Raw genomic sequence first — 25,582 nt, 5'->3', positions numbered from 1 at the left:
TTCAATGTCTGGCACTTCCCCTGCCCACCAAAATATAGCTCCTGCCCTGAAGGAAATCACAGATTTCTGGGGACACACACACACACACACACACACACTTTCTACAAAGAAGGCTATATAAATTGCTAAAGAAACCAGAGGACTAAACCAAGAAATTAAATCCTTTATGGGAGTAGATACAGGATGGGACATTACCCAAACCCATATTATATTAATTCTCCAAACCCATTCTATTCCTCAAGTCCCAGGAACTCAGTTCCTTTTCTCTTTTGCACTTCCCCTATGAAGTTTTGTTTCTCTACAAGCTACCATGGATTGGAATGAGGTTTCCTCAGAACACATTTTCTTGCCATCACCAAAGTATAGCAAAAGATCCTTTTTTGTTTTAGTGGTAAATGTAATGGAGAAAGACAAGGCACAGCTAATACATGAAGAAGAAATGATATTCTTACACCCCTGTGAGGGTATTCTTAATACTTTCCATAGCTTTAGCATAGAATTGAATATAATAATTCACATCTCTGAAGACCCCAGTCCAGCTAATGTCTATTCAAAAGGATTTTTATCTCATGAGAATTGTGGACTAATAAACCAAAATTATTCTGTCACCAAAATCCCAAACAACCTGGAATCCTAGACATTCCTGTTATTGCATTTATCCAGTCAGTTTCCAACTCTGGATTCAATTTTGTAATCTGTCTTCTTCTCTCTACTCAGGCTGCTGCGGACTATTAGAAAAACATTATCTATCAGAATAGTACCTGGAAACATTCGTAGTTCTTAATGTTTTCTAGACTTTCAATGTAATGATCCTTGTTAGTCTAGAATGACATGTGCCTAATAAATTTAGGAAAAACTAAACTGTTTGAATTTGTCCTTATTATAAACTCAAGGAAGACTTCACAGAAGAGGGTTTGTGGGTTTGGAGAAATGAACAAGAACTGGCTTGGGCTGTGGTGGTTTGTACATAGGCAGATGTAATGGGAGATAAGACATTCTGGTTTTGAATTCCATGGGACATGCAGGTGTCAGGAGAGAAACTGCAGATGATGGTGAGACTTCAGTAGCCAACAGAATAAGAGGGAGTGAGAGTAACAAGGGAGAACATGCAGAACGAGACAGTCAAAGGCAAAGTCTAAGGCACTAGTGGTTAGTGATGTTTTCACTTCTGGCATTTCTACTCTGTAAGAAACTCATTTTAGAAGAGTCAGTCTGTCTATCTATCTATCTATCTATCTATCTATCTCTATCTATCTATCTATCTATCTATCTATCTATCTATCTATCTATCTATCTATCGATCGATCGATCGATCGATCTGCAGTGCTGAGAATCGAACCCAGTGTCTCACACATGCCAGGCAAGTGCACTACTGCTCAGCCCCAGCCCTAGCCCCAGCCCTAGCCCCAGCCTAGAGCAGTGTATTTTTTTAAAAGGTTATTCATTGACTAATTTTATGTTTTGCTAGTGCCAGGATAAAGTTTTACATGTGGGTTATAAGTAAGAAAAGCACTACAATACTCCACTATTTTATAATGTTCGGCTAGTATATTTGCATCTATAGCCAAAAATTGGTCATTAACTCTATGAACTAAATAAAACCCCAAATTTTCTTTTTTTTTTTTTAAAATATTTATTTTCTAAGAGAGAGTGAGAGAGGAGAGAGAGAGAGAGAGAGAGAGAATTTTTAACATTCATTTTTTAGTTCTCGGCAGACACAACATCTTTGTTGGTATGTGGTGCTGAGGATCGAACCCGGGCCACATGCACGCCAGGCGAGCGCTCTACCACTTGAGCTACATCCCCAGCCCCACCCCAAATTTTCTTGCCTGAGGGCTTCTGCACATTCTGATCCCTTTTTCTGTAATATTTTTCTTGTATATCTCCTCCACATCAAATTCCTTACTCATTCTTGAGGCCTCAATAACATTTCACTTTCTGAGAGTTGTCTTCTCTGAAACTTCCTCCAGTATAAATCATGTTAACATCGTCATCAAATCTTTTATTTTCCCTTCATAGTATACAAGTACATCTTTCTGTTAATTTGTCTTCCTTATAATACAGTAAGCTCTGACAGAAGAGATCACAACTAGCTAGTTTTACTGTCAGATCTCTAGAGCCTACCAGAGTCTGGCATATGGCAGATATTTGATAAGTGTTTCTTAAATCAGGGATAATGATGGTCAAATAGTTTAACTGCTTAATATCAACATACCTAAGCAAAACTGTTTAGGGAAAAGTTACAAAGTTAAATTCAATACAAGAATACAGTTTTGTTTTTTGTGGTTCTGGGGGATTGAACCCAGAGCCTTATGCATGTGAGGCAAGCACTCTACCAACTCAGCTATATCCCCAATCCCAAGAATACAGATTTTTAGAAGTCAAGATTCTGTTTTGAATAATAAAAGCCAAAGTTAACAGAATTTCTAAAACAAACAAAAACCTTAAAATTGTACTTATATGTTTATCATAGCTTTATTAATAAATCTCTAGAAATTATGTTTGTACAAAAATACAGGTAGAAGAATATTAACAGTATGTTTGAACTACTAGGAATGATTGTTGTAAAGGTTCAGGCATGAAAAGACACAGGTCCTATCAGTGGAACATAATGACATCATGAAAGACCCAACAGCAAAGCATAAGTCAGACAGACTGGAATACACTCACTGTACAAGCGAAGTACTACATGAAAATAAAGAAAGTAGAGATAAGGTCTGTTTCAGAGAACTGGGTAGGTCTAATGAGAACATGATAATAAGGAGCATGCACAACTTCAACAGATAAGGGAAGGGAGAACAGACAAAGGGGCAGGTAGATGATGTGGATGGACAGGTGACGAGAAGAAATCAATATTTTGTAGTACTATTGTCCACCAGGTATTTATTCTAGGATGTATTTTAATCAATCTTTTCCATAATCATTATTCTTCAGAAAATATCATGTTAAAATATCCTACAGGGATGCTGATACTAAAGCACATCTATAAAAGAAATTATGAAATATTCTTTAGTATTTAGTCTTCTAAAGATAGTATGAACGCAAAGTATCTCTTTGCATTTGCTTAAATATCTTATTAGGAAAGGTAATATTTTCAAATCTTACTATATATAGATTTAAATCAAGTGGGATAATTCACATTTTCAATAAAATTTAAAATAGTTGCTTATAATGTGGGAAGCAAAGGACAAGATGAAGGACACCAAACCAAAAAAAACCCTGATGAACTAAAACAACACTATGATAGAACTACACACCTTCCTTTCAGATTTATTGGTGGCTACAATGGCTTTTAAAGGCATATACAAGACTCACCACATCTGAAAAATCTTTCATTTTCTGAGTAGGTATGGTCATTTTCTATAAATTACATTGAGTCCAGTGGAAAGACCACCTAATAGTTTTTTCTGTGCCTTTCAAATAATATGCCACACACTGGACCCTACATAGGCTTCAGGTAAAAGTAGTAAGTAATGAAAAATATTTTTAAGTTTTAAAAAAGTATGGTACAAGCCAAATGTGTTCAACTACTGTTGCATTTCTAATACACAAAGTTCGCCAATCTCATTTCTGTTTACATTGGCATAGTAATAAATGACATATTAAGTTGTTAGGCTTTTTGGGTGAGAGAACATCTCTTTTTTAATCTGTTTAGCAAATAAAGCTTATTTGAATATTGACTGTATGATCTCATTTTTCCTCACTTTCTTTGTCTTTTTATTTTACTTGAGATTTCCTTAACTTCTCCTTCTACCTATTTTATTTAACTTAATTTTTTTTCATATTAAAATTTTTAAGTGCATTTAAAACTTTTTGAATATTTCTTATACGGCATGCATTTGAATAGAGTTTCAAGTATTATAGCCTCTGAAATTTTCTACCCCTTACATGGTTTCCTCAAATGTTTTTTCTTCCTGTTTTTTGTTTTATGTTTTTTTCAGGTGGGAGGTGTGTGCCGGGGATTGAACTCAGGGGCACTTGACCACTGAGCCACATCCCAGGCCTGTTTTGTATTTTATTTAGAGACAGGGTTTCACTGAGTTGCTGAGGCTGGCTTTAAATGTGTGATCCTCCTGCCTCAGCCTCCCAAGCTGCTGGGATTACAGAAGAGCCTGTTTTGATATATATCAGTCTGGTGATTCTCTGCACTGTTTGTATTTAAGGCTGCTGCACAGAAAAAGCTGATCAGGAAGATGGGAGTGGAGGAGGGATCTAACAATTCAATAGGAAAATAGACCAATTTTCTTTTTTTTCATTTTAAAAGCTTATAGTTATGTATATTTTAGGACATTCACGGTAAAACAAAGAAAAGCTCCCAACTAATCTTGATTTTTACGAGCATATTCACATTAAAATCAATTATATAGCTCAGTGGTAGAGTGCTTGCCTCACATGCATGAGGGTATGGGTTTGATTCTCAGTACCACATAAAAATAAATAAATAAAATAAAGATATTGTCCATCTACAACTAAAAAATTTTTTTAAAAAATATAAAATAAATGAAGCCAGGAAACATTATAAAAACTTAAACTGAAAGACATCCCTCAAAATATCTAACCTACGCTGTTCAAAAAAGTGAAAATTAAGAGATACAAAAACAGACTAGGAAACTGTTTCAGATTCAAGATTAGAATCCATATATGGTCCTAAGATTAGATTCTGGAATGAGGAAAAAAACCTGCCAGGACAAGTATTATTGAGATGTAATGAAATCTGCTGGCATGGTGGTACATGCCTGTAACCCTGTTGATTTGAGAGGTTGAGACAAGAGGATTATTAGTCAGAAGCTAGCCTCAGCAACTTAGTGAGACTCTTGTCTCAAAGTAAAAAAATAAAAAGGGCTAGGGATGTAGCTCAGTGTTAAAGTGCCCTTGGGTTAAATCCCCAGTAAGCCCATCCCCCCACAAAAGTAATGAAATTTTAATATAAATTTGTTGTTATATCAGTGTTAAATTTTTCAATTTTTCTATGTGTATTGTGGTTAAGTGAGTGTCTTAGGAAATGTACTGAAATATTTAAGAAATATAAAAATTTAAGGATCATAATGTTTCCAACTTATTTTCAAATTATTCAGGGGGAAAAAGACAAATATAGATAAAATGTAAAAGCAAACAGGAAAAAAGGTGTGTAACTTTTGGCTCTGTATAACAAAATACAACAACACTAGTTTTCTTTCCCAAAACATTAAAAACAAACCAGTCACATTAATATATACAGTTTACATCTGTTTAGGGACAGCTTTAAGACATACACTCACATTGGGGAAACCCTAACTTTGGACAACACTGTATTTCCACGAGAACACAAGATTTACCAGGGCTACTAATAATGATCAAGAGCAGGGACTATCATGTCGTATTTCATTACTGTATGTTCCAAAATGGTTAGCTGCCCACCACTCACATACAGCACAAATTTTTAGTATGTGGGAACTCCTGCTGTGGACATGAGATTAGTATAAAAAGTACAACCTCCATGTGTCAGATTTATATAATCTAAGATTTGAGAAAGTCAACCATTTATAACAACAGTTCTGAGAGAAGATGAATGGGATGTCAGTGTGGTCCAAATATTTTTCTATTTGGCCTGTGCCAGTTTTTACAAATTAAATTTTACTAGAACTATATGTTGACCATGGTTATTTCTCCAAGTCCATTGGTTATAATAGAGACCACATGGTCCATAAAGCCAAAAATATTTATCAGAAATGTTTGTTGGTCCTTGCCTTAGATAATAGCAGCAAACTCTCAAAATTGTGGTACAATTCTGGCAATCTAATTTAAACTACATTATTACTGCCTAGATTCACGTGTGAAATAAAATGTTGATAGAAGATCCAAATTTTAACAAAATGGATACACAATCTTATTCACAAAATGAGCTCTTGCAAAGTATAAAAGCTCCTGAACTATTATAATCCAGGAGCACATTCAGAGGGATAACAGGAATAAATCACCAGAGAATCAAAATTATATAGGGCAGAAAGAAAATTATTCGTATAATATTTGCTGTAATATATATCTGGAATGTCCCCCAAATGCTAATCTGTTGAAGGCTTGGTCCTGAGTTGGGTGTTGTGGGGAAGAGGTGGAACCTTTAAGTGGTGTGACTTTGTGAGAAGTTGGGTCATTTATTAAAAAAAAAAAAAAAAAAACAAAAACAGCAACACAAACAATAAAAATTCTGAGTATACATACTGTTGTTTTAGGAAAAATGTAAGCTAAAAGAAGGTACTTTTAGGAACAAAAATAATTCAAGCTGAATTAAGTATGATGGTACACATATCTGAATAAACACAAAAAGTGTATTATTTTTTGATAGGAGCTTGTAGGAGAAAAAATTAGGATAAATTCTCATTAAGAAATGGGTACTAGTAAGGAAAAATGGAAGATAAAAGTAAAAAAAAACAATTGAGAAATCAAAAGATAGAAGTATAGCTTTTGTCAAATCAACTTCTCTAGGCCTTAGTTTTCTTATCAATGAAATAGGGATAGTAGGATCTATCTATTGCATCTTGGAAACGATGTCCTCTGTGGCTGCAACTTAATTTTGTTCTTTTATTTGGAAATTAGAATTTAAAATGAGAAGCCAACAGGTATTCCCCCGCCCCCAAAAAACCCAACAGGACTCAAATGGACTTGAGCTCTTTTGCTTATATAGCAAAAATCCCCATTACTGACTGGCATCTTCTTCTGTAAAAGTCAAATAGTAAATATTTTAATTTCTGCATACCCATGAACTTGGCCACAAATTACTCTACTCTGTTAGTTTAACAGCTACTTGAACTGTTTGAAGTTCTGAAAACTGTAAATGTCTTCTTAAATGTTCATACTCTAAAAATGAGACATGTAATAAAAATTATGAAGCTGGAGGGGACAACCTATACTGATTCAAAGGTAACACTATGAGTTAAGGATTTAATAAATCAGATTCAGATAAAATCTGGCATAAGAATCAGAATCTATGCCAAGCACAGTGGCACATGCCTATAATCCCAGCAACTTGGGAGGCTAAAGCAGGAAGATTACAAATTCTAGGCCAGCTTCAGCAATTTAGCAAGACCCCGTTTTAAAATAAAACATATAAAGGGCTGGGGGTGAAAAGCACTCTTGGATTCAATCTCTAGAACAATAACAACAACAAAAAAAATCCGAATCTAAAGCTTCTAGTTAGTTATCCTCTTATCCTCTTATAGTAACTATAAAAGTATTTGTAGGTAATATAAGAAAAGTGATATATACCAAGGAATATTTCAATAAAATTATAAGTAGGGGCCGGGGGGGTTGTCTAGCATGTGTGAGGTACTGGGTTCGATCCTCAGCACTATCTAAGAGTAAATAAATAAAATAGAGGTATTGTGTCCCTCTACTAAAACAAAAACAAGAACAGAAAAACACCAAAACCCAAACCCTATAAGAAGATGTGTTCATTGTTTAAAAGAAATTATAAGTTGTAGGACTGTCCCTCAGAATAAATGTCATAGAAAATTAAAAAAAAGATAGTACATATATGGGTACTATCTATGGAAATAACAAAAATACAATATTACAACCATTTTAAGATCTTTTCCAAGCATCAACCAGGTGTCAAAATGACTTAAGTACTTCTCTACTGCTTCTATATCTCAATTGGATTTACAGTTCATTAAGGAGCATGTGGTATGTTGCGATTTTCATTAATTTATTAAAGGTAAATATACCAAAATATACTTATTTCTATACTAAAGAGGACCATTACTTAGCTCTGATTGTGTTATTATGTGGCAATTATGTATTCTGGTCAAATCTGAAAGTTTATAAGATTGTCATTATAAAACATTTCTCCAACAAAACAAAACAAACTTGTCTTTCTCCATCTCCCCCAAATTACAAAATCTTGAAAGCAGGATAACTCATCTCTTATGCATTGCAGTATCTTAGGCATTTAATGAAAGTAAAAATTCAGTATTTTTTCTTGAGTATGAATTCTTTTTTCCTTTTGGTACCAGGAATTGAACCCACGGACACTTAACCATTGAGTTGGTCCTTTTTTAAAAATTTTATTATTTTGAGACAGTATCTCACTAAATTGTCAGGGCCTTGCTAAGTTGCTGAGACTGGCTTTGAACTTGCAGTCCTCCTGCCTCAGCCTCTAGAGTCACTGAGATTACAGGCATGTGTCACTGTGCCAAGCTTGCATAATCACACTTAACAAGCTTTTTACAGACGATCAGAGCTTCTACTGTGAGTTTCATAATTGGAATTTTAAATATAAACATCACACATACATATCTTTTTTGATAACTATATAACAAAGACATTCATAGAAACTTATTCAGAAGAACAATTCTAACATCTCAAAAATCACTTATAATAATTTTAGTAAGTTTCTAATAATTTAAAATATATAATAATTTATAATAATGTTTATAATAATTTAAAACTTACACAAGACAATCAAGCTATTTTGGACAAGCAGTTGTATTTTACCTTTCCTGGGATGAAGCAGCAGAGATTGGAATCTACATACTTCATAAAAGTCATATTTAATAGTGACAGCCTTGTTTCCACAGCAGCAAGGATGTCTGCATGACGAGCTAAAGAATGGTTTCTCCTTTCTGACTCTCTCCTAAAATAATGATACAAAAATAAATGATAATTAAAGCAGAACTGTGAACTAAAATGTTAAACAATTAAAATGCCTTAATAAAATGGTGTAATACTACACATTATCAACTTAGAAATCTACATTTGGATCATAATTTAATTATAATGCACAGGAATCCTTCCAGAGGACTAGCACTTACTGACAAAATGTTTTGGGGAAAAAATAACTTCATATTAAAAAAAGAATTAGGACTGGGAATACAGTTCCGTGATAGAGCAGTTGCCTAGAATGCAAGAAGCCCTGAGTTAAAGCCATAGCACTACAAAAAATAATTTTTTTTTTCTTAATTTCAATCTCTGACTTGTTTTCTTGGCTTTTATCACTCTAATGGCTATGAAAATCAGAGAAATTAGGTAAATGAAAGAAATATATTGGGAACCTTAGGTAAGAGACTACATATTTTTGCTCATAAAATTTACTTCCTGAGCTGGGGACAGCTTATCAGTAGAGCACTTGCCTGGCATGTGCAAGGTTCCTGTTTCAATCCCACGTACCAAAAATTAAAAACGAAATTTACTTCCTTCAAACTTTTCAACAATTTTGTTCACAAGGAATTAACACAAATAAACTTCACTATTTTAAAGTGTACAATTTAGTGTTTAATATATTCAGCGTTGTACAATTATCACCACCTAATTACAGAACATTTTAATCATAGATGAAGGACACAGATGAAGAACATGTAACCATTAACACTCTTCATTCTGCCAACTACTAATCTATTTTCTATTTCTATACATTTGTTTATTCTGAACATGTTTGTAATAAAAGGAATCACAGTATGTGTTTTTGGGTCTGGTTTCTTTCATTAACATAGTTCTCATGGTTTATTCATATTCTAGCATGTACCTGTTTATCGCTGGGGACTGAGGCAGGGCCTCACGTATGTTAGATAAGTACTTTACTGCTAAGTTACATCCCCTACTCCCACCCATAAGATTTTGTGTGAACACGTTTTAGTTTCTCTTTAGGAGTAAAATTGCTGGGTCATATGGTAAGTCTATTTAACTTTTTAAAAACAGCCAAACTGTTTTTAAAAGTGGCTGTACTGTCTTATATTTCAATGGTAATAAAAGAAGGCTCCAATATGTCCACATTTCACTCAACATTTTTGGTTTCTTATTTCACCACCCAAGAAGATGGAAAGTGTTATAATAATTTTTTTTTTTTTTTTTTGGTGGTGCTGGGGATTGAACCCAGGGCCTTGTGCGTGCAAGGCAAACACTCAACCAACTGAGATATGTCCCCAGCCCCTTGTAATGGTTTTATTCACATTTCCCTTATAACAATTGATACTGAACATCTTCCATCTTTCATATGCTTACCAGATATGAGTATATCTTTTCTGGAGAAAGAGATTATTTGTCCACTTTGAATTTGGTTGTTTTTTGAGTTGTCAAAGTTTCTCACATAATTTAAAAACAAGTCACTTATCACATATGATTCACACAATTTTCTCTATGGGTTTTTTTTTTTTTTTTCACTTTCTTGATGGTATCCTTTAAGCCTCAAAACTTTGTAAAATTTTGACATTAACTTGCCTACTTTTGATTTACATGAAGATACCTGGTTTTCCTAGCAGCAGTATTGAAAACACTGTTCTTTCCCCCATTAAGTTGTATTTGCATACTTGTTGAAAATCAACTGAGTCAATATAGAAGGGTTTATTTTCTGGACTCTTGATTCTATTTCATTGATACATATCTATCCTTATACCTGTACCATACTGTTTTGATCACTGCTGCTGGTTTAGAAATCAGGAAATGTTAGTCCTCCAATATTTTTATTCGTAAAGATGATTTCGGTTATTCTGAATCTCTTTTATTTCCAAAGGAATTTTAGGATCAGTCTCTTGTGTGCTACAAATAAAGACAGCTGGGATTTTGATAGGGAATGCACTGCATGTATAGATCAATTTGGGAAATACTGACCAGTTTTCCAATCCAAGAACTAAAAATATCCTTCTATTGCTTTAAGTCTTTTTTACTTTTTTTCAACAATGCCTTGTAGTTTTTGGCATACAACTCTCAAGTTAAGCAAGTACTCTATCTCTGGGTTACCTCCTTAGCCTTTTATTTTGAAACATGATCTCATTAAATTGTCCAGGTTGGCCTTGAACTTGTGATCCTCTTGCCTCTGACTCCTAAGTAACTGGGATTACAGGCATGTGCCACAATGCCTTTTGCAGGTTTCTTTTATGATATTTACTACTAAGTATTTTATTCGTATTAATGCTACTATATAAATTGAATTGTCTTTTTCACTTCATTTTTGATGGTTCATTATACAGAAATAACAATTGATTTTTGCATATTAATCTTATACCCACATCCTTGCTGAACTTGTTAATTACCTCTAATTATACAACAGTGTAATCCTTGTATATGAGAACTTGTCATCTTTGCATAGTTGGATGACTTTTATTTCATTTTCTTGTTTATTTCCCTGACTTTAAAATCTAATAAAATGCTGAACAAAAATGGTGAGAGTGGAGAGTGACAGTAAAAATCACTTATGATTCTGAAAGGCAGCTGGGCTCACCACTATATAACCAAAGCTGCCCACTTAATGTACCTGTGAGTTCTTTGCTAGGAAAAAGTTGAAAACTATTTAACACTAAAAGTGTAGCCACGTACAGTGATGCATGCTTATAATCCGAGGATTGCAAGTTCAAGGCCAGTCCAAGCAGCACATCAAGATCCTGTCTCTAAATAAATAAACAAATAAAGACTATCCTTACAAAAATAAAAACAAACAAAAGCCTCTGAAACAAGAAACAAAAATACCCCCAACTATAAATTAATTCCATTGGTTGCCATATCATACCTTGGAAGTTGTGCTTTAACTTGTTTCTGACATAGATTATGGTACCTTTCAACTTTCAGAAATCCCTGATTCAACATTCTCTGGCAGACCAAGTCCATTCTTTTACAAACCTATGAGGACAGGGGAGGCAGAATAAAAACAAAATTAATAACTAAATTATTAATAGACAATTAACTGATGACCAAAAGTTCTCTCTACTTGTTCACCAATTGGTGTCTGAATCTCTTATTAGTGGCAGTGGGTAAATCCCTTAATCTATGTAATTTCTATGGCATCTCATTACTAATATTACATTATGGGCAAATGAATATAATTTAAGTGTCAACTGAATGTTCTCAGAGGTTAGTTATTAAGATCCGTAAAACAATGTATTTGAAGATTTTTAATAGCATGGAACAAGAAAATTTCCGTTAGCCAAAAATGTACACTCAAACTTCAGTCAAACCTCTCACAAAATTTATATCAATTATAAGCAAATGAGAATTTTTATTTCTTCTAGTAATTTAACTATAGAGAATAAGAGGTCGAAGCCTTTAGACTAATTTCTGCTATATCCTCCAAAATATCTTCAAGTGTAGGAGAAAGAACTATTTCGAACTCTGAAGGAACATGGTGCTTTTTTAAGTAAAAGCAAAAGATCAGAAGTCAAAACGGCTCATCTTAAACCCAATCTGTATGTATTTTGTGCATGTCAGCTATCGTTTGAGCACCTGAGACAGCCATCAATACACTGTGAACAGTATTTTTAGTTATAGGGGTATCAGTAGAATAATACATGCTAAATCATTTGGTTAACGCTAATTAAAAAACGTTTCCCCGCATATTTGTTATATTTCTGAGATATCCTAGCATCTTTTGTATCTTTTTAAAAAAATATTTATTCCTTAATTGGACACAATATCTTTATTTTATTTATTTATTTTTATGTGGTGCTGAGGATTGAGCCCAGGGCCTCGCACATGCCAGGAAAGCGCTCGGCCACAGTGGAGCCATAACCCCAGCTCCTATCTTTTGTATCTTAATTAAACCTAATATATAATATCTGTTTGGTTTTTGATTGCGGAGAATTCTGCAGCAATCCAGTCATCAACCTGAATGTTGATCACTGGATAGGGATGGGTACTTAAGACACTGAAATAAATTTCTGACATGGCCAGGTCAATTACACACAATTTATCTTATGCTTCTATTTTTCTCATAGTATCTAAGCACAAATGCTTGAAAAATATTTGTTGAAATGAAATGCTGATGAAGCAATCTACTTGTTTCCTCCCGAAAATATAGGAAGAAAAATCATTCTGGCAAACTGGGATGAAGTTCCTGAAGGCCTTACTATTCTAATATTAATACTAGATTGTTCCTATAACACAGCATGCCATGTGAAAAGTATTAAGGAAAACAGTTCTTTTCACCTCATAATAAATTAAAACATAATAAAAAGTACCCAGAGTAATTTCTAATGAACGTTATTTTAAAATGTGGTAGAATCTATTTCTAATTAAATTAAACCAGTTATCAATATTTGTTCAGTGTCACTGAAAAAAAATCCAGCAAACAAGTTAACATTTAACAGTTTTTAATGAAAAATAACTCTTACTTCCAAAACAAAATATAGTGACATTATATTACATTTTTGAAAAGTTGAGAACTTAGAAACCTTTTAAAAAACATAAGAACACATAAGCACACGTTTTATTTACTGTCAGTATATAGACATCATTCCATTTCACACAACTATTGGAAAACTGCCACTCTATAGCTGTGAAATAATGAGTCAAAAACACAAATATCTTAATATTGTTTAACAAAAATATTTTAGATTTTATGGACCCCTAGAAAGATCCTAGGAATTGCTGTTGGTTCCCTGGACCATACTTTGACAATCAGTATCCTAATCCTGAATAACCACATTGTCACAGACACTAGTACCATGTTTTATGTGAGAAGAAAATACTTTGTTACTAGGGAATGAATCCAATGGCCACATCCCCATCCCTTTTAAAAATTTATTTTGAGACAGAGTCTCATTTAAGTTGCTTAGGTTGGCTTTAAACTTGCATTCCTCCTGCTTTAGTCTCCTGAGCTGCTGGGATCACAGGCATGTGCCACTGTGCCCAGCAGAAAATAAACTTTTACTATATTATCGGAGAAAGGAAATGGCAGTGTGTTTTTCGGTGTAAAATATGGGATACCTAACCTCTCTTCTTTCATAGTAGAAAATCAATAGAAGATCAGCCAAAGAACTTGAAAGTGGTACCTACGGAAAGTAAAAGTTGGGGACTGCAAAAACTAATTTTTGTTGTCAAAACTACTTGATGCTTTACATCATAATATGGAAAGAGTTATTAAAAAGAAAGACCTGTTATGTACCCTCTAACATAACCTTGTAGTCTCCACAGACGTTATAATTACATTCACAATGCAGTTGACGTCAGAGATGAAATAGTTTCTCAGCAGTGAAAACAACAGAGAAAAACAACAAAGGTCAATTACTATTAAAATTTTTTTCAAGGTATTGCTGAAATTATTTTGAATTTTGCTGCACTGAATCTAGCTAGTGCTAGGGCTTACCTGTCTTTCACTAATCATCTTAAAATTCAACTGGATATTAGTATTGACTAGTTTGGACAAAAATGAGAATAGAATTTTCTGTGTTTTGAGCAGGGAGATCAAGATAATAAGAAATCACTTGAAAAAAGAAAAGATTACTCATTTTTGAAAGATCTCATACTAGGATAGTTAGTTATTTTCTGTAAGCCCTGGAATATTAGTACTAAAGATATGGTTCTGGAAATTTCTCTGGAGATAGCTGAAGTCAATGTAGATAAACTCCAAGAGAAGAAGTCAAAGATAAATAAAGTAAATGCCAGGGCTGGGATTGTGGCTCAGTGGTAGAGCGCGCCCGCCTAGCATGTGTGAGGCCCTGGGTTCGATCCTCAGCACCACATAAAAATAAATAAAATAAAGATAGTGTGTCCAAGTACAACTAAAATATAATTATAATAATTGTATTAAAAAAAGTAAATGCCTACAAATGAAACTTCAACTGGCATTTGTAGTTTGAAGATGGTTGAAGAAAAAAAGAAAAGAGTTGACAAAGAAATTAAAATATCACTACAAAAGACAAAGTAAATATATGTGAAACATTAGTCAACACTGTCCTCCTTTCATGTTCTGTAAACACTGATTGTCAGCACAAGAACTGGAAAGAACGTGCATACATCTTTTGTTTAGAATTCGAAAAGAAACAAAGTGACCACAGGAAAACAGAAATACACAGAATTTCCCCAAGGCCAGGAATTTAATGATCACTGTTGGAAGTGTATACTAACTTGCAAGTAAAAGTATCTCATTTAGGGATGGGGCTATGTCTCAATCCAGAGAGTGCAAAAGCCTGAGGCCCTAGGTTCAATCCCTAGCAACACACACACACACAACAAACAAACAAAAAAACCCCAAACAACAACAAAAAATTGTCTCATTTAAAGTATAGCTCCAGCTGGGTACAGTGGTGCATGCCTGTAATCCCCCTGGGTCAGAAGGCTGAGGCAGGAGGATCACCAATTCAAAACCAGCCTCAGCAACTGTAAAGTGCTAAGCAACTCAGTGAGACCCTGTCTCAAAATACAAAATAGGGCTGGGGATGTGGCTCAGTGGTCGAGTGTCCCTGAGTTCAATCCCTAGTATCCCCTGCCCCCCCCAAAAAAACGTATAGCTCTAAATTTAAGGTTGTTGTTATGTTAATAATTTTCTAAGGCTAAAAGAAAGAAATATTGTGTATTAAATTTTAAAAATCCTAGCAATATGACAGTAAAATAAGACCCCAGAAGACAATGCAGATGATGACCAAGTAGAAAAATCATCAGGGCTCATAGACACTGAAAGGAGAATGGAGCTTAGCAGAGGCTGGGAGGGATGGGGAGAGGGTGATCAATGGGTACTAAGTTACAATTAAATAGGACTAAGAAGTTCTGCTATGCTATTGCCTAGAATAGTAACTACAGATAAGGATAAAGTAGCTTATATTTTAAAAAAGATAAATAAAAGGATTTTAAATGCAGTATTCACTATAAAGAAATGATAAAGGTTTGAAGAGATAGATGTTTACCAGGATTAGAACATTAAATAATGTGTAATATGTGGAAACATCAAATGGCACCTCAAAAAATCTGTATGGATTGCTGGGCACGGTGGCTCAGGCCTGTAATTCCAGTGGCTCAGGAGGCTAAGGTAGAAGGATCACAAGTTCAAAACCAGCCTCAGCAAAAGCAAGACACTAGTCAAGTCAGTGAGACCTTCTCTAAATAAAATACAAAACAGGGCTGGGATATGGCTTAGTGGTGGAGTGCCCCTGAGTTCAAGCCTTAGTACCAAACAAATAAATAAATCTATATGATACTTATGTATCATTTAAAAAAAAATGGTTGACCATTAAAAAAAAATGTAAATGATGTTATAGGGAACAGCCTTCACTGTTACCCTTGTCTTTTTATTTAAAAAGCTATAATCAATTTACACAGTATGATAGCTGCAAAACCATAGGAATAGCAAAGATAACAGATGTATATATGTTAATTAACAAGATGTTTATAGTCTTGAGATGGCAAACTCAATGCAATATAGGCATTCACATCAATAATATGCTTTTAAAATTAATATACTTTATGAAAATAAAAAGCTTGAGATGTCACTACAAACATTTTTTTTTTTTTTTTTTTTTAGTACCAGGTATTGAACCCAGGGTGCTTCACCACTCAGCCACATCCCCAGCCTATTTTTTTTTTTTTTTTTTGAGACAGAGTCTCCCTAAGTTGCATGGAGCCTCATTAAGTTGCTGAGGCTGGCTTTGAACTTGAAATCCTTCTGCCTCAGCCTCCTGAGCCACTGGGATTACAGGCATATGCCCCTATGCCTGGCTTCATTAAAAATTTTTAAGTACAAAAAAGCCCCCTTCCCCAAAATATCAAGGCACTTAAAGATTAGGAAAAATATAAACTATAAAACACTAAAAAAATACCCCCAAAGGGAATAGGAAAAATTACTGGTTTGATACTGATATTTAGATGAAGTTCTTGCTACTTGCTGAATAATAGATGCAGTTTTTCTTAGTTTGTTAATTCAGGAGTTAAAATGCCATGTTTATCCTTTTTTCACTTTCTCATTTAAGTGTTCAGTAAGACAAATATTTCTTGTATTTGTTTAGAAATCTTTTTTAGATTTACTATGCCAAAATGGCCCTTGTTACTAATGCAAGACATGCTGTTTTCTTTTAATATCTAATGATAACTGAGTTAAAGATGAATGTTTTTAAACAGCTGACACTGAGACTTACAATATATGTCTTATAATCATAATTCATATCATTTTTTCTCACATAACTTAGTTAACATGAAAAACAGTATGCTGGATTTCTTTAATTTTAAGATACTATGGGGACAAAGACATATGATCAATTTAATCAAAGGTCTGGGGGGGGGGGAATCCAAGAAATAATGCTACAATAATATATACAAAAGTGAATCAAGATACATTCCTATTTCAAAAATACCAAAATGTGGGCTGGAATGTAGTTCAGTGGCAAAGTATGTGCCTCATATGTGTGAAAGTCCTGGGTTCAATCCCCAGTTCCTAAAAGGAAGACCAAAAAAAAAAAAAAAAAAAAGTTAAAATATAAAACTATTTATATCTTAGAGGAATATAGTGTAATGTAACCCAATTTTTAAAAAAGGTATTCATTTGATGCCCTATAGTTCTCAACATTTTACACAAGCCAAGTGGTAGGTAGACTCTTCAAATATGTCAATGCCAAGAAAGAATGAAAAAGAGAGAGAGAGAGTGTGTGTGTGTGTGTGTGTATGTGAGAGAGAGTGGGGAGGGAGGGAGGGAGGGAGGTGGGGAGTGTTCTAGACTAGAGTTGAATCCTTCCTTTATTAGATTCAAAATATAACACCTCCCACAAGAGCTATAAAGGACATTTTGGTGGTAATTGAGAAATTTGAATATAATCTGCAATGTTAAATTTCTTGAAAGTGATGATATTGTGATTATGGAAGAAAGATATTTAGGGGGAACATATAATTATATTTGCATATCTCAAATGATTTAATAAATGTATATGTGAGATACACATATCCTTGTCTGCTATGTATGTGCACATGTGTGCATATACATATTTAGAGAAAGAATGAATACAAGTGAAAGAAAGCAAATGTGCCAAAAGTTAATGACAAATGAAAAAATCATTTAGAAATGAATAATGAATGAATCACAACCATTCTGGATCTTCTTTTGTTCTATTTCCTCTTACTATGAACTCATCTTATTTTCCCTCACTTAAATATAGCTACAACTTGCCACCTCTTACATAATACTGTAATCCTTTATAAAAAAAATTCCACCTACCTTGCATGATTTCCCAAGATTATTTTGTTACTATATTGTGGGTATGTATATATCACACACACACATATATATATGTAATCCTCAAATGTCTACAGGTAGAATTACAACAAATTTTACATTTTCTAGGTATCTCACCTAGATTACTCACTTGGAAAGAAAATATAAATTCATTTTAACACTGGCTGAGAAAAACAAGAAGTCTGTTCCCAGAATTCCTATAATGACTCCATAAAGAGAACACCTATTCTGATTATTGTTTTTTATTATCTGTTATTATTCTTTCTTTTTCTGGGGGGTGGCTGGGTATTGAACTCATGGGTCAATCAACCACTGAGCCACATCCCTACCCCTATTTTATATTTTATTCAGACACTGAATTCCTTAGTGCCTCGCCGTCGCTAAGGCTGGCTTTGAACTGGCGATTATCATGTCTCAGCCTCCCAAACTGCTAGGATTACAGGTGTGTGCCACCATGTCCAGCCTATTCTCCTCATTAATATAAAGACTTGAGTGTTGATTAAAATGAAGAAGATCTGATGCACTATTATAAATGGCTATCTGCTCATTATATAATCACTGCAGATTACCTTATCAATTTTTATTCTCATAAGAATTGAGTCACCCATTTTCTTAAAATGGCCTTATTATCTGTTAAAGATCTTAGGTGCACTAAAAAATTAAAAAGAACTTCTAATCTTTATTGGAGGTATTAAGCAGCAATTTTTAACACTATTATAACTTTATTTAAAGGACTTTTATATTCAAAGGACTTTTACTTATTCAACAGACATAAAGTGCTTATATCGAATCACAGACTAAGGCCTTCAGATTCAAGATGAAAAGAGGTATGTTCTCACCCCCATGGAGCTTATACCTCACAGAAAACAAGCTCTTCCAAAAATAATTCCAGAATTATAATAATGATGTAAAGGGAACTTAAAGACATATTGGCTAAGTTCAGATAAGAATCACACAAGGCTGGAGCTCAGGATGTTGTTTGGCAGTAGAGTACTTGCCTGGCATGTTCCAGGGCCTGGGTTCAATTCTGTTTCAGGTGGAAAAAGAATCATGGAAGGTTTTGCTGAGTATAAACGCTTGAGGTGCTGAAAGGCACAGGAGAAGGAAAACAGAAGTAGGTGTTCCGAGAGGCCTGAGATGTTGGGGAAAGTAAACAACCTCATGTTTGTTTCATTTAATCTTTCATGGTGAAAGCAGTTGGTTGTGTTCTCTTTGCTTCTAGTCTCCAAATCACAAAATTGGATTTACATGCACAGATCACTCTTTTAATACAGTACCTTTTTTAATATTTTAAGAATCTGTATCACATGGAACTTATCAGGGTGTGTACACTTTCTGTTACTGTTAATATTTTAAGAATCTGTATCACATGGAACTTATCAGGGTGTGTACACTTTCTGTTACTGCAACAAACACCTGAGATAAACAGTTTACAAATGGAAAGGTTTATTTTGGCTCACAGTTTTGGAGGTTCCAGTCCATGACTGGGCTGACATTGCTTTTAGGCAACTGAAGGGCAGAGATTGTAGGTCATGATAGGAGTGTGTGTCAGAGCAAAACTGTTCACTTTGTGGCAGGAAGTATGGGAGAGAGAAATAAACTGGAGTTCAATAGTCCTCCTCCAGGACACACATGAATGACTTAGACCTCCCACTAGGCCCCACTTAAAAACATTTCCATCACCTCTCAAGAGTAACAAGCTTGGGACCAAATCTTTAATATCTAGGCGTTCGAAAGGACATTCCAGATCTAAATTATAGCACAGTGTATGCAGATATATCTAGTCACTCTTATGAAATAATGATGATATTAAAAGACAAAAAAAAATTTTTTTAAATATCCTTTTTGCTCCCCCTATAAATGCTATTTCAGCCTGGTTTCTTACATTTGACTGGTTTGTGAAATAAAAAAGTTCAAGGCTGAGGGAAGACTGACTAATAATCCAGAATATTTAATATACTTCAAATTTAAGCTCCTCAATCCTTTTATCACTCTTCTCCAATTTCATCATTATATGTCACTTTTTTCTGATGGGAATTTTCTTCCATTTTTACTGATTAAGAACTCATTATCTTGAGAAAGTCTCCTGGTTAACCGAACATTTGTGTATTTACTATCTTTGCATCTGTTATTCTGGTGCTTTGTAAATATGCTCAAGGAAGGGTATACATTATGTCTCCACGATTACACTGCTGACAGATTTACTGATTGAGCCCCTTTATTTTAAGAAAATTAGCAGGAAGAATAAACTGTCCCCAATCGATTATAATTTCTTACCTACTCTTAAGTACCAGTTAAGAAGATTAAAAGCCTGAGGAAGAGATGTGGGAGGGAAAAAACTCTATAAAAATTTGCCAACAGAGTGCATTCTCTATAGAACACAGTACAGAGCATGGTTCTTAAGGTGTGGTATGGGGACTCCAGGGATTCAAAGGATACTTTCTGTAAATCTGTAAGATCAAACTATTCTCATAATGCTAAGAAGTTATTTGACTTTTTATTTATTTTCTAACAAGTATCCAAACATCATTTTCTAAAGGCAATAAGACAATGATGATATTACTGTTCTGGCAGCTAATGGCATATGTTGGGCATTTTTGTGTTTTCTAGAATTTTTTAAGGTAAATTCTTAGGACTTCCAATAACTTTTTAGACTGTACAGGAGAGAAAATCATGCTAAGTGAAATAAGCAAGGCTTGGAAAATCAACAGTCAAATGTTTTTTCTCATATGTGGAAGCTAAAGCAAAATAAGGGAAAGAAGGCAGCCGGGGGGGAGATTGGTAGAGCAGGAGAATGAGAGGGCACGAGGTTGGAGGGGAGAGAAATACGGAATGAATCTACAACAGAATTATGTTTTTTAATTTTTTTGTAGTTGTGCATGGACAACTTCATTTTATATGTTTATTTTATATGTTTACTTTTATGTGGTGCTGAAGATTGAACCCAGAGCCTCACACATGCTAGGCAAGTGCTCTGCCACTGAGCTATAGCCCCAGACCCAGAATTATGTTTTATAGATATAAAAATGTACCAAAGGGAATACTCATTTATGTATACATAAAAAGTACCAATCAAAAATAAACAAAGGAGTGAAGGGAAGCTCAGTTAAGTAGAGGAGGGAGAAAAGGGGAATGGAGAAAGGGAGAAAAGGGAGAGGAAATGGGAACTGAAAGCAAATTCCTTATATGTATAATTTTGTCAAAAAGAAACCCAAATACTATATATAATTATAATGCTTGAATGAAAGAAAAACTTGAGAACTCTTGGTATACATTGAGCAATACAAGGCAGAGAGTACCATACTTTAAACCAAAACTTTTTTTTTGCTTTAGCCAGGTGTGGTGGTACAAGCCTGTAATACCAGCCACTCAGGAGGCTGAGGCAGGACTATCAGTTCAAAACCAGCCTCAGTGAGACCCTGTCTCTACATAAAATACAAAATAGGGCTGGGGATGTGGCTCAGTGGTGGAGTTCCTCTGAGTTTAATGCCCAGTACCAAAAAACAACAACAAAACCTTCCTGTTTTAAAAGAAGTAATTTCCCCCATTTTCCTTCAAGTTTTCTACCAACTGACCTACTCTACCCTGAATAAATAGTTGCCACTGCATAACAACCTGTTTTTTTCAGTACAAAAATTGGCTTATAACTTTTCAACACATAATTATAGCACGGTATAATACTGTTCCTCATGCCACTTAAAAGGTAAACAGAGCAGCAGTGCATTCACCAGTGTTATATGGATGCACGTTTGTCTTTTTCAGCCCATGTGCATTGTCAGTATTTATTTCCCAAAGTGGAACTGGTGTGGTTTTGTTTAGAGTGCTGCAGCACTAACTATAAACACATCTAATAAGAGTGGCACTGAAGACTGGGGTGGGCATTTGTGTCAGATAATAAAACCAATGATAGTGGCACAGAGTCTTCAGACAGAGTTAATTCTGTAAGTCCATACTTCACAGAATCATAGTAAATTTTCCCAAGTGTAATATTTTGACTAGTAGTCACAAATCAATAACTAATGTTCACTTAACTGTCATGAAGAAATGATGTGCACCAATTTGGACTATTCAGTTTTAACATATATTCACAACTATTACATGCATCCTCATCTTGTACCAAAGACAGTTTAGTAATAAATGATTTTTAAGTAATACTGGCACAATTTTTAAGTTTCACATAACAGTTGCACCCTGCTTTTGGGGAAAATTTTGGCATAAAATCAGCTCAACAATTATGCAGTGAAATATGGTTAACAAAACTCTTCTAACATTTGAAGATGTGAAAGAATTATACATAGGTAGCAGACTGATTACTTAGAGCACTCTAGAAAAATGTCTTAGGACAAAGTGTGTTTCTATACATTTTGTTGCTGACTAGATAACTTCATTCCAGATAATAAATAAGAATTCTCATTAAACTGTGTTCTGAACCACTAATGGTTCCACTTGAATCACAGGGAAATACCTTTGACAGTGCCTCTCTCTAAAACATCTCTTAAAAGCCTCCAGTACTTATTTTTCAGCAGATTAAGAATACTGTGCTTATGAGCCAAAGTTACAGGCTCAAAGTTACCTTTGACCTGTTCTCTAAGGGTAGGGGACTTCTGGCACTTGTTTCAAAGTCTCTCATGTACCTACTAAGGGGGCCTGGGTGACACACTAATAATGTAGCACAGGCAAAATTTTGTTTTATTGGATAACAAAATATGTGTTTTGTCATTTCAAAAGCTGTGTTCATCCAAATAATTTTAAATACTTTTAAAGAGTTAAATATAAAACTATTTCTGTGTAATCAGGATTTGCAGGTTTTAGGTACATGTTTGGAACAATATCAATGACAGAAAAAGATCCAATTTAATAAGGCATTCAGACAGTCCCTTGGAAATCAGTGAACTGGAGTCAAATTTCAATTATTCATGGTAACTGGAGACAAAGACTTATCAACTAACCTGCACAAATAATTGAAAAAAAACATTATTCTAAGCAATTTCTACTTAGAGGAAATCTTTCAAAGAAAATAAGCACATGGACTGTATACTTGTCCTCTAAGTTAGTGCTAACAGTGGCTATGAGTGAGGTCATATAGGATAAGGTAAGTAAGTAGGAAGGAAGAAAAAAGTCCAAACAAAACAAAACACCCACACAATGCACAAGCTAGCTCATCATTCCACCAAATAGCTAATGGAAATGAATTTTCCATTTGGCTTTACAAAAATGAATTCTGTTCTCAATATTATTCTCTTTCAAGCATATCCAGTTTTAATTCTTCTTAAAAAAATCTTAAAATGAAAGAAATTTTGCAATACATACAGCAGGTACCAATACTTAAGTCTCAAGATTTCTTTTTTGGTAAACAATTCTTTAGATATAAATAACCACTTAAATTGAAAACCAGGCACTGTCTTAATTTCATTAAAAAACATAATTAAATTAACTCTGACACCTAGTGGCAAGAAAGAACATCTTTCTTTTATGATGCTACCTGAAATGTACCTTCCGAAATCAAACCAATAACTCTAAAACCAAAGACACCTCTAAATTCCCACAAAAGATTATCCATTTAATCTATTTAAGAACTATCCATTAACCTGGAAGAAAGAAAAAAATCTTCATTACAAAACAAAAACAAAACTTGTTTGCAGATGTAAAACTGGCTACAAAATCTTTTCCTGGAGGTGGGAGTGGGAGTTGGTACTAAAGGGACTCCTTCAGAAAATGTCTGAAATGATAAATTTGTAACCTTAAAAGACCAAAAAAACGAGAACTGCTTAAAAAATTAAGCATGCAGCTGAATATATCACTTGAAAGAGATTATTACTTATTAATAAACTGTGGAATGTGTTTAACTCTTGTTCTCTAAGATGGGCTGTCCCTCCCCCCTTAAGAATGTTCTAACTTTAAAACAGTAAAATGACTAACAAATAAGCTAACAAAACCCACAGTTTTCCTCTACATTTATAATGAAACACAACTGTGAACACTTCAAGCTTCACAGAGCCATTGTCTGGCTGAATAGCTCAATTCAATCAAATGTTCTGTTCAATTTCCAGACACCATGTGTATATAGTGTAAATTTGGATCAAACACCAGTCTGTAGAAATCTGAAGAAATATTTAAGATTCTAAACAAAATTCTAGGATGAAATATTTTGAAAATTAGGGACAATAAATTTTGAAATATCTATTTTCAACTGAAGAAATTTTCCATTCTGCAGACTGGCATGATTGAACTGCTGTGTTGACTACGAAAAAATTGGCCATCAGTGTGAATATTTACAAGCTTTCTTTTAAAAATATTATTTCCTTTGAAAAATGCGATTATAACCAATTCAGACTGGAGGCCTAAGCCTAAAATATGGCATATTGATTAATAAGAAATGCTTATACACAGCACATTTACAAAATGTCTTTGTCCTCTTAAAAACAATCCCAGGCAGATATAGCTTCTACACAGAATCGGCTTGCAATCACTTCAAAATGTCCACCTCCTTCAATTTCCTGACCACTTAAAGATAAATTCGCTGAAAGGAAGCAAAATATCTGACTGAACTAAGACATTCATCAAATCTTCAGTCAAGTCACTGGGGTGAAATAAAATTCCAATGGCAAATTTTTTGTTTTAAAATATCCTGGACAGAACAACTGTGATTTTAAAGTATAAATAAACCTCTCCTAAAGCTGGAGGGTGGACTTAAAGCACCAGTTTAAAAATGAATTGCAAAAGAGGTGGGGGCTGTCAAAGGGCAAGTTACTTCACTTGGAGGGGAAGTGTCAGGGTGAGGAGGGGCCAGAATGGTCATTTCCCAGGGCTCTACTTTAGTGGTCAAGCAGGACGTTTGGGTTAAAGCCACGAAAACACGTTCCAATTTTTCACTATCTCTACCGGGGTTTGGGGAGAATCGACGACCCCTACTTCATCTTCTCCAACAAGGAAGCTTTGAGTGATTGGGGGGAACAATACCTTCGTTATTCTTGCAAGACAAACCAAGTATGGCTGGGATCAGCCCACTTTCGAGTTTTGCCTGCCAACTCGGGCCAGGGGTTGGGAGGCGGTATATAAGAGACAGGAAACAAGACCCCTGGGGGGGGGGTCCACGCTCCGGCCAGATACGTGGAAAACCCAACTCCACTTCACCCGCGGTCCCGCTTCCCGACTAGGGGCCAAGTTCTCTAGGGAAGTAGCCCCCGAGCCCGCAGCCACAGCGCAATCAGGAACGAGCCCACTCCCGCTGACCGACGCCAAGACTCAGTTCGAGACCGGGAGGGGCGAGCTACGGGATCTCGCACAGGCTGGCTCCCTCCCCGGGAACGCAATCCCCGCGCCTCCCCTCCACAGAACTCGGCCCAGAGGAAGGGGCGGCCGGGTCCCCAGGGGCCTCACCAGACGAAGCTGGCTAATTTCGTCGTAGGACATAAAGCTGAGGATGTTCTCGATAGCTACGATGGGCAGCGCCACCAGAGTGTTGTTTTGAGGCAGCTGGTCCGGAGCCAGCGCCGGCACTGGGGGTGCCTGGGACCCCGGCTGCGGAGGCTGTGGCGGAGGCGGTGGGAGCTGTCGCTGAGAAGAGCCGGCGGCTGAAGAGGAGCCGCCGTCGCCGTGGCCGCCGCCTCCTTCCTCAGCCATCCGCTCCTCCGACGCCGCCGCCATCTTGGGAGTTTGATTTCTTCCCCCACTGTAAGGGGAACGGGG

General features: G+C 35.2%; 1 protein-coding gene across 1 annotated transcript in view; it reads right to left on the bottom strand.

The window, feature by feature from the left end:
* Window positions 1-25,582, bottom strand: part of Fbxo28 (F-box protein 28) — a 33,205-nt gene extending 7,623 nt beyond the window's left edge. Inside the window, exons 1-3 of the mRNA XM_005326515.5 lie at window positions 25,274-25,582; window positions 11,474-11,583; window positions 8,470-8,608 (exon numbers count right to left, since the gene is read on the bottom strand). Coding sequence (XP_005326572.1) covers window positions 8,470-8,608; window positions 11,474-11,583; window positions 25,274-25,540 — 516 coding nt within the window. The 5' untranslated portion in view covers window positions 25,541-25,582. The remainder of the gene's footprint in view (window positions 1-8,469; window positions 8,609-11,473; window positions 11,584-25,273) is intronic.

Source organism: Ictidomys tridecemlineatus, chromosome 10, assembly GCF_052094955.1.
Source record: "Ictidomys tridecemlineatus isolate mIctTri1 chromosome 10, mIctTri1.hap1, whole genome shotgun sequence".
In the NCBI taxonomy this organism is placed as follows: Eukaryota; Metazoa; Chordata; class Mammalia; order Rodentia; family Sciuridae; genus Ictidomys; species Ictidomys tridecemlineatus.
The sequence above is the reverse complement of the archived record's forward strand: the minus strand, read 5'-3'. Positions and strand labels throughout refer to the sequence as shown.